This window comes from Tamandua tetradactyla, chromosome 9 (assembly GCF_023851605.1).
Source record: "Tamandua tetradactyla isolate mTamTet1 chromosome 9, mTamTet1.pri, whole genome shotgun sequence".
Lineage (NCBI taxonomy): Eukaryota > Metazoa > Chordata > Mammalia > Pilosa > Myrmecophagidae > Tamandua > Tamandua tetradactyla.
The window spans coordinates 11,914,394-11,926,571 of record NC_135335.1 but is presented as its reverse complement, the minus strand read 5'-3'; the positions used below and the strand labels follow the sequence as shown (position 1 = coordinate 11,926,571).

General features: G+C 46.3%; 1 protein-coding gene across 1 annotated transcript; it reads right to left on the bottom strand.

The window, feature by feature from the left end:
• Positions 1-202: 202 nt before the first annotated feature.
• On the bottom strand, positions 203-4,811 carry INTS5 (integrator complex subunit 5). The gene is made up of 2 exons (XM_077115980.1): positions 4,688-4,811; positions 203-3,367 (listed from the first exon to the last, which is right to left on the bottom strand). The coding sequence occupies exons 1-2, from the start codon at positions 4,765-4,767 to the stop codon at positions 388-390; spliced, it is 3,060 nt and encodes a 1,019-aa protein (XP_076972095.1). The 5' UTR covers positions 4,768-4,811; the 3' UTR covers positions 203-387.
• Between the last annotated feature and the right edge of the window lie 7,367 nt (positions 4,812-12,178).

Genomic DNA, 12,178 nt, shown 5'->3' with positions numbered 1-12,178 from the left:
TGGAGCCACGTATTCTAGCGCCCGCCCCTTCCGGCCTTCTGATTGGCTCGGCTACAAGGCGGCCCGGCGGCGATCAATGGTGGGGGTGAGCGCTCAAAATGCTCGCTCCCGGGGAGCGGGGCCAGGGGCCAGGGGCGGGCCTTGAGGCCGGGGCGTGGTCGCCCAGAGCCAGGCGCTGTCCGATTTTGCCGGCTCTAAGCATCAGACAGAGGCGCTGGACTCTGTGTCTCAACTTGGCAAATTTTATTTAGAAAAATAGGCGGGGGAGAAGAAAGTGACAGCGCTCCTTAAGCCAGGGACTTAGAAGAGAAACCTACACCCTTGTGCAGCACTCCAGCCCCTTCTCTCACTGCTCAACCTCCCTTGACCTTCGGAGCACGGAAAAGGCTATGTACTCTGCCGAAGAGGAGTGGACGGTGAAGGCGCCTGGAAACGACCAGAGAAAAGGCCCAGGCGGTCGATGTTGCGGTGGAGGACACTGTGTAGCACAGCCAGATGGGGTCCCCCCTCACCCCCACCCTCCCTGGAGAAGTCCCGGATGAAGCGGCCACGCTCTGACTGGAAGATGAACTTCTGGGGCAAGGGCCCATGTTCCCGGAGGAAGCCCCACACGCTGAGCAGCAGCAGGCGCACTTCAAATGGTGCCAGTTGGCTAAATACCTCGTGCATGTTGCCTAGGGCTGGTGGCAGGAGGCTCCCCTCAGCCATGACAGCCACCAGGGTGCAGGATGCCTCCAGCTGCCAAGGGGAGTGGGCTGTATCAGGGTGGCGAGAAGCTTCCCAATGACCCAAGAGGGCAGCCAGCAGCCCCCGCAGAAGCACAGAGCAGTAGCACAGGGCTGGGGGAGCAGCTGCCACCAGCTTTAACAGCTCAAAGAGCAGGGGCTGTTCCCGGAAGCGCCGGCCAATGCGGAGATCCCGCTCCACGGTGGCCCGGGCATGCTCCTCAGGGGGCCATGCCAGCTCAGCACCAGCTGCATCAGGACACACACTCTCCACCAGGGTCACTGCCACTGCTTTGGCTGCTTCTGGGCTCAGGGTGGGAGCCCCCCAGCACCCCCCACATTCAGTGCCTGCAGGGGTACTGCAGCAGTGAACAAGAAGGCTAAGGAGGCTCTGGGTGTTGTAGATCATCTCCTGCTGATTGCGTGATTGGACAAACTTGGGTGGTTTTAGGCCACGGCCGATGACTCCAGCATGGAAAACTGACCAAATTCCTCCAGGACCTGGCACAGCTGCAGTGTGCCGCCGATTAGTGTCCAACAGAGAGGCAGAGACCAAAGGAGCTGAGGTAACTGAGAGAGTCTCATTGTTCTCATCCACTTTCCCTCCAAACAACTCTGTGTTGCCCTGATGTAAGGCTCCCTCAACTAGTAGCTGCAGAACAGCCTTGAGTCCAGCTGGGGAGGTTTGAGAGAGGCGGGTGAGAAGCTGGGAGGCCGAGGCCACACCTGGTGGGCCATGCAGCCGCAGAGAGGCAAAGAAACGATGCACCCCAGCCCTCACCAGACCCAGGAGTTGGGAGGGGGACAAGGCTTCCAGAGGGAAGGGACAAATGGCCAATAGGGAAGCAGCAGCTTCAGCTACTTCTTCCTCAGGATGGAGCAGAAGAGGAGCCAGGTCAGAGAGATGGGCTGAGGCAGACTCCCCAATCCGGGCCCCTAGGGCTGCTGGCCCCTCACCACCCTGCTGTTCCCACCCAACTAGCAGCGCCAAGTTGCGCAGGAACCGGGCCGTGAAGGGAGGCTGCAAAGTCCCTGCATGTATCCGAGCCAGGCAGCTTTGGAAAGCCAGGGGCAGGAGGCCAGAGAGACTGACCACCAGCCCTGCATATAACTGGGTGGCCAAACTCAACTCTTCAGGGCTTCGGGCACGGCTCAGTAGATGGCCCAAGGCCTCAGGTCCACAACTAGGTCGGGTGTACACAGAAAGCAGGCCCAGGAGCTGGTGCTGCCAGAGGAATCGTTTCCGCTCCAGTCGTAAGGTCTCTCCACACAGCTCTCCAACATGGTTTTTTAGTGCATCGAGAAAGGGCACTAGGCGGGGGGGTGGGGGTGGGCCCAGCACTCCTTCCCCAGGGGACCCTCCTCGATGATGCACTAGTTTTTGCAGGTGTAGCAGCAACAGCTGGATCAGCCGGTCACAGGCCTCGCGTACGGTGTCGGGCACAGCCAGGCCCTGGGTGGTGATGACTGAGGCAGGCATAGCTGTGTCCACCAAGAACTGCAGCAGGCGGTAGGCACCTGCCCCAGAGGCCTGGCTCACCAGGTGCACAGCCAGGTTCAGCATATTGTCCAGCTCCTCTCGGGGGAACCCCTGCAGGTGTTGCTGCAGCTGACTCAGAACAGCTGGGGGCTTCAGGCATTCCACCAGTTCTCCAGAAACTGTGCCCAGCAAAACTGGTGACATGACCGCCAGCTGCAGGAGGAAGGGAACTGTGGCCTGAAGGGAGGGATCCCCACTCCGGCCCCCAGAGCCCCCTGCCAGGCTATCATGAAACATTCTCAGGAGCTCCCGTCGGATACTATCTCCATGGCGGGAAGCCAGATGCCCTAGGATGCCTACAACTGAGGCAATTTTGGGTACCCGTTTCTCCCCAGGGATGACAGGAGATCCAGGGAAGGGGTCTGTAGAGGGGTTCTGAGAAGAGCTTCCACCACTGCCACCAGCTCCACCTCCAGCCCCACCATGGACACAGAAGTCCTTGAGACCACAGGAGAGGACTCGGGAGATGATGGTTCCAGGAAAAGAGGATCCTATATGAGCCACAACCCAGTCAAAGTGTGGAGAATGCTGGACAGAGGTATCCAGCAAGGCATCCACACAGGCATCTGGGCAGCTGCCAATGAGAGCAGAGAGGCACTGCACATAGATATCCATGAGTGTGCGCGTGGCCCGGCAGCCCATCCACAGCTGCAGCAGTTCATTGAGAGAGCCAGTGGCATGGGGCACACGCTGATGCTGGCCAGAATATGTGCTGCTCAGTTGCCCCATGAGGTCAATGGACCATGCACTAATCACAGGCGCCCAGGCCTTTGGGTTGGCCCGGATAAACTCAGACAGTACCTGCTGTACTTCCTGTACTACATCCTCTAGGCCTGGACCCCCTGCAGGGACATGGGAGGATGGGAGTGGGCGAAGGTGAGGTGGGCAAGCCACAGGGCTTTCATCCAGGGCAGCCAGGTGGGCCCGGACACTTTCATCAAAGACACTTCGCAAGTGATCCAGCACGGCAGCCCGAGCAGGTGGCAAAGAGCGGAGCAGGAGAAGACCACAGCGAGCATGTTCCCGGGCCGAAAGCTGGTGGCCCAGAACAGGGTCTACACCAGTAAGAAAAGCCTTGATTTCCTGGGACAGCTCCTGAGCACTATAAGGAAGCAAAAGAGAGGACTTAGAGTATTGTGAGATCTTGGGCAAATTACATTCTCTGAACCTTGGTTTCTTTCTTTGTAAAACACGGATAATTCCTCATAGGAAGATGTTTGTGAAACACTTAAGCACCACTATTTATTCAATAAATATTAGCTATCTTTCTTTAAATAAGAATCCCAATATTAGATAACTCAAAATATGTCAGCTACTCTTTGAAGTATTTTACATGTATCTCAATCCTAATAGTCCAATGAGGTAGGTACTGTTATGATCCCGTTTTACAGGTAAGGAAACTGAAGTTATATAATCAGACTATAAGCTCCAATAAGGAGTAACTTTTGTGCTCTTCAACACTGAATCCCCTTCCACTGAGGTGCCTGGCATAGAGGAATTCAATAAATATGTTGAACTGAAATATATTTTGTATTCTTATAACTAACATCTGCTTTAAAAACACCTTTGCAACTTTACCTCACTCCCACCCATAATACAAATACCCTTGGATTCTGCTCTTAACAGAAAGAAAATAGCAACCTTTAACTTGCCCCCCCTTTTCAGGGCTCTCGCTCCCAACACTTGATCCTCCCCATCATTCTGCAGGCATCCTAAGCATCCTTCGCTTAGACTCCACCACATCAACAAGCTTCCCAGTATCCTCTGTGTGCCTGGGAATCAGGGTGTCCCATAGCACAGACAGGGTTATGCCTTGACCTTCCCCCTCCCCAAACATATGGAGTCTTAGAGGTCCAGATGCCAATGTATAGGAGGAGGCAAAGTCTCCTTCCTCTTACTTTCTTTTCTGACAAAGAAAACAGCAAGAAGGTTTTAAGGGACTCTGTTGATCGGACTCTGACAGTGTCGCTCTTCTCTGGTTTCTCCAAAGAAACACCGTTTAAGGTGGGGGGGGGGGGATCCCATTCAAATGCCAGGAAAAGTCTCGAAGGAAGCATTGGGCGGGTTTCTGGGTCTGGGTTCTCAGGAAGACTCCATGAAATCTGGGGCCCAGGTTCCCTCGGGTCTAATTGGGGCAAGGCAGCTGAGTTTCCGAGAGTTCTGCTATGCTCGACTCCTGCCGGAGCCTGGGGAGCTGGACATTGGGCTGGAGGACGAAGCAGGGCCGAGGTCCTAGTTGGGCCGGTCCCGGAGCCAGGAGTCTTGCGAGGCAACCCTAAGCTCTGGGAAGACCCCACCAGGAATCTATAAGGAACCCTGACGCGAGTTCTCGAAGTAGGATCCGGTTCTCTGCCGAGCAAGCGAGGGATTGGCGCGGGGCCGCGCGGCGCGGGGAGGGGAAGATGCCAGGGGCTCTGACTACCTGAGCGGCGCGGGACCGTGGGTGGCCGGGGTGGGCCCGGGAGGCCCTGGGGCCCCGGGAGGGTCGCACAACGCGGACATCCCGGAGCCCGAGCCCGAGCCCGAGGCGGGAGCGGCGGAGCGCAGGCGGCGCAGGCGCACTGACTGAAAACCCAAGAGGAACCAGCGGCGCGGCTTCTCGAGAATACTAATCCGGCGATACCCGCGACCCTGAGACATTGGTTCCGCCCTGCGTCCGGGTCCCGGGGCCCGGGCTGCAGCGTTGACAGCTGGGAGCGGACCTGCCAACCACGCAATCCCTTTTTTTTTTGGCAAAAGGCGCTTGGCGCACAGACAAGTCGCTGCGTCCGTTCGCAGTTGTGTTTCCTTATTTTTTCTAAGACAAAAAAGTAGAAAATGTTCAACATACGCGCTTTTAAAAAATGAAGCACTAGGAAACCGTTGAATCTATAAACGGTGGCATTGTAGGACCCAGTTTAGGATTAAAAATGAATAATAAGGGGAATAAATGTTAAAATAAATTTAGTAGATTGGAATGCTAGTGATCGATGAAAGGGAGGGGTAAGGGGTATGGGATGTATGAATTTTTTTTCTTTTTCTTTTTTTTTTGAAGTGGTATCTTATGATTTTTTTTTTAATTTTTTAATTTTTAATTTTTTTTAATACCAAACAAACGCAAACGTTCTTAACTTTTGGTCATTCCGTTCTACATATATAATCAGTAATTCACAATATCATCACATAGTTGCATATTCATCATCATGAACATTTCTTGGAACATTTGCATCAATTCAGAAAAAGAAATAAAAAGAAAACAGAAAAAAGTTCATACATGCCGTATGCCTCACCCCTCCTTTTCATTGACCACTAACATTTCAGTCTAAATTTATTTCTGTTTTCTTTTTATTTCTTTTTCTGAATTAATGCAAATGTTCTAAGAAATTATCATGATGATGAATATACAACTATGTGATGATTTTGTGAATTACTGATTGTATATATAGAATGGAATGATCATAGTGTAAGAATGTTTGTTATGTTTAAAAAATGTTTTAATTAATAAAAAATGCATTTTTAAAAATGAGAGAGAAGGGAAGTGGGAAAGGGGAAAGGAGATGGAAAGAAAGAGAGAACATTCACCGAGACGATGAAGAGAAGAAAAGGAAAAGGGGGGGGGGGAGCCCGAAATAAATGGAGATAGCTAGGCTGAAGGTATCCTCCCGAACCCCTGGGGTAAGTGCATCCTTCTACTCATCTCCACGGTTTGGGCTTGGCTCTCTCACCAACCTCTCAGCTCAGGGACCGTCACCCAACTCACATCCCCAAACCTGGCAAAGAGGGAATTGGATAACTACACGCGGAGCTAGAACACTTCATCCAGAGCTCCCAGTTGGGCCACACTATACTACCTACGTCAAGTTTCAGCCATTCGTTCCGTTTATAGCTGTATTCTTTACTTAAACTTCTCTGTGTTGTTTCCTTATCAGGAAAGTAGGGATGGTAACCTCATTTCCGCTACTTCAAAGGGTTTGCTGAAAACTGTATAGCGCTTAAAGCATGCCGGCTGTGATAAGCGCCGTATAAGCATTATCTATTTTTTTCATATTTGTTGAAGGAATACCAGAAAATAAGCTCCTGACAGCAAGAATTTGTCTACTTTGTTAAAACCTCTATCTTCATCACCTACAACAGTATCTACCTGGCAGGTGATGGGTGTTCATTAAATAGTTGTTGAATGAATGAAAAGGAAAAGAAAAAAATCAGAGGCCTTAGGTTCTGCGGGCTTACTGTTCTCCATTGGAGTGTTGGTTAGAATAACACCAGAGGGTAGGTACTAAAATCCCTTTTATTTATTTATTTATTAATCTTTTTATTTTATTTTTTTAAATACCAAAAAACACAAAGAAAATGTTAACATTCCTATTTTGATCATTCCAATCCACGTATATAATCAGTAATTCACAATATCATCACATAGTTGCATATTCATCATCATAATCATTTCTTGGAACATTTGTATCTATTCAGAAAAAGAAATAAAACGAAAACAGAAAAAAAAATTTATGCATACCATACCCCTTACCCCTCCCTTTCATCAATCACTAGTATTTCAAACTAAATCTATTTTAACATTTGTCCCCCCATTATTTATTTTTATTCCATATGTTTTACTCGTCTGTTGACAAGGTAGATAAAAGGAGCATCAGACACAATTTTTCACAATCACACAGTCACACTGTGAAAGCTATATCATTATACAATCATCTTCAAGAAACATGGCTACTGGAACACAGCTCTGCATTTTCAGGCAGTTCCCTCCAGCCTCTCCATTATATCTTGACTAACAAGGTGATATCTACTTAATGCGTAAGAATAACCTCTAGGATAACCTCTCAACTCTGGAGTCTCTCAGTCATTGACACTTTGTCTCATTTCACTCTTCCCCCTTTTGGTCGAGAAGTCTCAGCTCGTTCTAGGATTTCTGTCCCACATTGCCAAGAAGGTCTTCACCCCTGGGAGTCATGTCCCACGTAGACAGGGCTAAAATCCCTTTTAAAATATTAGGACATTAAAAGCTAGATACTAATTGTGGTTCTTTATTTGTTCTTAAATGTTAGATATTCAATCATTTACAACAGATATGTATTACCTGCTAGCAAGCGCTGTTCTAGGCCAGTAAATATATATAGGTGACAACTTCTAGCTCTGCCTCAAACCTGGACCTGATACTTCCTTTATCTGGGCCTCAGCTTTTGACTTGTAAAAGGCGTTTTTCCAGCTGTGAATCCAATATGGGGGTCCTTAAGGATTTCACAGTTGAAGAGTGCTCATTGGACAGATGCGGGTTCATGTTAGCCATTTATTAGCAATGTAACCCTGAGCAAATCACCCAACTGTTCAGAGATTTTTTTCCTCATCTGTAAAATGGGCACCATGCCTCATGTCTCACAGGTTTGTTTATGCAAATCACTTGAGCTAATTTATGCAAAGTAAATAATGCCAGATACAGAAACAATGGTTACAAGAGGCAATTTGTAGCCTCTGGAATCAGGCTGCTTGAATCCAAATGCTTTTATCCTTTACTAGCTAGTGACTTTGGGCAAGAGTTTTTCTGTACCTTGGTTTCCTCACCTGTAAAATGGGGATAATAGTAGGTTCTGTCTGAGATTATGGTTGGGAGACTGATACGTAAAGATCTTAGGACAGTATCTGGGGCATAATAAAGTTCTTACATAAAAGTTATCTATTACAGGTTTAAGTGGGGAGGTGGGATGGAATATGAGGGGAGCACTGAAAGACAATGTCTATTTAGACATCTGCTGTAGTAGAAATTGTAAGTTTGGAGAAAAGAGATAAATGAGGGTTGGGGTAGTCAGAGAACACTGTGTGGAAAAGCTAACCCTTGAATCGGACATTAAAAGATGGGCAAGATTTAGGGCCAGTCTCTCCAGAACATCAATTTGTTCCATTCCCCCCATTCTGTATTATCAACAGCCCCTTCCAACATGAAAAAGTTAGAATGGGCATAGCCCAAATACCCCTAAAGAGCGGGAGAAAGATCAAAGGAGAAAGTGGAGTTATACAGAGAAGATAGGGTTTAATAAATAAGATTGCTGAATCATTATATTGATACTTATTTTAGTATCCTGTGTCTTGGAGCAGTTAGAAGTAAATACTTAAAATGGTGGAATTGTAACCCATTCGAAACTCTAAAATCTGTTCTACAACTAAATGTTGCATGGTGCTTTGAAATTTATAGACTTTTTTGTATATATGTTATTTTTCACAATAAAAAAAATAATAAAGTAAACATAAAAGATGAGCAGGATTTGGGAAAGGGAAATGCCAGCCAGGGAACCCACATGCCAGCCAGGGAACACCATCAGCACTGCACATTTTTGCCATTCCTCCCACCCAGGGAAGGACTTTTTTGGAGCCACACTTAGTACCGGATTTCAAGAGGGATTTAGGAAAGAAAAAAAAAATCTCTATTATATAATATACATCACCAGCATCAAGAATACCTGGGGAGCTTGTTTTAAAAGTCGACTCTACAGTGTATGAGGACACAGAACCACAAAATCCTCTATAGTGCTAGTGGAAGTGCAAATGATAAAAGCACTTTGAATAACTGGCAGGATCTATCAAAGCTGGACACAGTGTATCCTGAGGCTCAGCAATTCCACTCTTAGGTGTGTACCCAAGATAAATTAGTACACATGCACAAGGAAAGAGATATGTATGACAAAGTTCCTAGCACTACTTGCAATTGCCCCAAACTGGAAACAACCCAAACTGTGTCAACAATTAGATGGATAAATAACTTCATTGAGTGGAATTCTGTACAGCAACGAGAATGAACAAACTATTGAAACACACAACAACATGGGTGTAGTTAACATAAAATTGAGCAGAAGAAACCAGACTCAAAAAAAAAAAAGTGTTCATGATTCCATGTACATAAATTTCAAAGGCAGACCAAATAAATCTGTGGTTATCCTTGGTTGGAGGAGGAGGGGGTGACTGTGACTATAAGGAAGCAGAAGGGAGCTGAGATGCCTTCAAAGTGTTTCTTCATCTGAATGCCAGTCATATGGATGTGCTCATTTTGTGAAAAGCCCTGAGTTGCACATTTATGATCTGGGTGCTTTTCTCTATGTATGTTACTATGGTGGCATGGAGCTGTATGTACCCCCTGAAAAATATGTTCTTAAACTTAATCCATTCCTGTGACTGTGAACCCATTGTAAGTAGGACCTTTTGATAAGGTTGCTTCAGGTAAGGTGTGGCCCAGCTCAACCAGGATGGGTTTTAATTCTGTTAACTGGAGCCCTTAATAAGGGGAAAGAAATTCAAACAGAAACCCATAGAAGGAGCAGCCAAAAGCTGAACATCAATGGAACCCAAAGAGAAAGGAGAGGCAAAGAGAGACCCACATGTTGTATTATCAACTGACAGGAGAGCCTAGGGCCAGGAATCACCAGCAGCTAACCCTAGAATGCCAAAGTCTTCTGGGAGAAAGCATTGCCTTGTGATGCCTTGACTTAGAACCTCTACTAGCCGCAAAACCGTGACCAAATAAATTCCCATTGTTTAAGCGACCCCATTGCATGATCTTTGCTTAGCAGTCAATGAAATGAAAACAGTTACATTTCAAGAAGAACTTTTTGCTTTAAAACATTTTACTTAAAAACATTTCTTTTTCTTGGGGTTTGTTCATATGAAACTTAACCCCACAAAGAATAGGTCAAGTCTACGTAAAATTTAGGCCTAAGAGTCACCCCCAAGAGAGCCTCTTTTGTTGCTCAGATGTGGCCCCTCTCTCCAGCCAACACGACGAGCAGTCTCACCACCCTCCCCCTCTCTGCGTGGGACATGACTCCCAGGGGTGTGGATCTTCCTGGCAACGTGGGACAGAGATCCTGGAATGAGCTGAGACTCAGCATCAAGGGATTGAGAAAAACCCTAGAATGAGCTGAGACTTAGCATCAAGGGATTGAGAGAACCTTCTTGACCAAAAGGGGGAAGAGGAAAATGAGACAAAGTGTCAATGGCTGAGAGATTTCAAACAGAGTCAAGAGGTTATCCTGGAGGTTATTTTTATGCATCAAGTAGATATCATCTTGTTATTCAAGATGTAATAGAGAGGCTGGAGGGAACTGCCTGAAAATGTAGAGCTGTGTTCCAGTAGCCATGTTTCTTGAGGATGATTGAATAATGATATAGCTGTCACAATGTTACTGTGTGATTGTGAAAACCTTGTGTCTGATGCTCCTTTTATCTACCTTGTTAACAAAGGTGTAGAACACATGGAATAAAAATAAATAATAGGGGGAACAAATGCTAAAATAAATTTAGTTTGAATGCTAAAAAAAAGAAAAAAAAACATTTCTTTTTAAGTAAAAAGAAAATGAAAGCAACACCTACAAAAGGACTCCCTAGCTCTACCCCCAGATATTCCGATTCGGTATATCTGGGTAGGGACCACTCATATGAGGGACCACTCATATGTTTAACTAGCTTTCCAGTGATTCTAAGGAATATCATTTTTGTTTTTGTTTTTTAGGACAAGAACTGAGTGTATCCCCCCCAAAAAATGTATTTTGAAATAATTTAAAATTACAGAATGGACACAAAAACAATACCTCTGTGCAAGACCAAAAAAGGAGATATGTTTATTTGGTGCAAAAATTATATTTAGGGTAGCGCATTATTTAATTAGTATTACTTGAACACCATGTTTACACAGAATCTTGAATAAGGAGTGAGACCTTGTCAGTTTGTACAGGTGAGTGTGATGCTCCAATATATCCCAGAGTATTTTGTGCAGAGAATTAAAAAGTATTTGTAGAGTCCCCTTGGGGGACTGGGGATAAAGGAGGAAATATTCAACTTCCTCATCTGGGGAATTCCTGATGTAACCTGGTGTGTTAATTAGATTCAGTTGTCAACTTGGCCAGGTGAGCATACCTAGTTCTGTTGCTGCGGACACAAGCCAATGGTACGTGAACCTCATCTGTTGCTAATTATATCTGCAGTCGGTTAGGACGCGTGTCTGCTGCAATGAGTGACGTTTTTACTTAACTGGCTGGTGCTTAAATGAGAGAAAGCAATGTAGCACAACCAAGCAGCTCAGCATTCCTCATCTCAGCACTTGCAGCTCAGCCCAGGCCTTTGGAGATGCAGAACGAAGTCACCCCGGGGAAAGTTGTTGGAACCCAGGGGCCTGGAAAGAAGACCAGCAGAGACCATCCTGTGCCTTCCACGTAAGAAAGAACCTCAGTGGAAAGTTAGCTGCCTTTCCTCTGAAGAACCAACAAAATAAATCCCCTTTTATTAAAAGCCAATCCGTCTCTGGTGTGTTGCATTCTGGCAGCTAGCAAACTAGAACACCTGGTAACATGGGACCTGACTCGTGGGGATGAGCCTGGGGCCCAGTGTCTTGAGAATGAGAAAGCCTTCTTGACCAAAAGAGGGAAGAGAAAAATGAGGCAAAATAAAGTTTCAGTGACTGAGAGATTTCAGAGTCAGGAGGTTATCCTGGAGGGTATTCTTACGCATTATATAAATATCCCATTTTATTTTGTGGTATATTGGAGTATCTAGAGGAAAGCATCTGAAACTGTTGAACTGTTTTCCAGTAACCCTGATTCTTGAGAACACTGTATAACCATATAGCTTTCACAATGTGACTGTGTGATTGTGAAAACCTCATGTCTGATGCTCCTTTTACCCAGATATGGACAGATGAGTAAAAAAAGGGGGGGCGGGGATAAAAACAAACAAATAATGGGGGAGATAAAGGGTAAAAATTGGGTATATTGAAATACTGTGGGTCAATGAGAGGGAGGGGTCAGGAGTATGGGAATGTATGAATTCTTTTTCTTTTTCTGGGGAGATGCAAATGTTCTAAAAATGATCACAGTAATGAATACACAACTATTGATGATATTGTGAGACACTGATTGTATAATATGGTTGGACTGTATGT

Coding starts and splice junctions, on each gene's coding strand:
- INTS5 (XM_077115980.1), bottom strand. CDS start 4,767: ATGTCCGCGTTGTGCGACCCTCCCGGGGCCCCAGGGCCTCCCGGGCCC. Junction 3,368..4,687: donor CACGGTCCCGCGCCGCTCAG/GTAGTCAGAGCC, acceptor GCTTCCTTATAG/TGCTCAGGAGCTGTCCCAGG.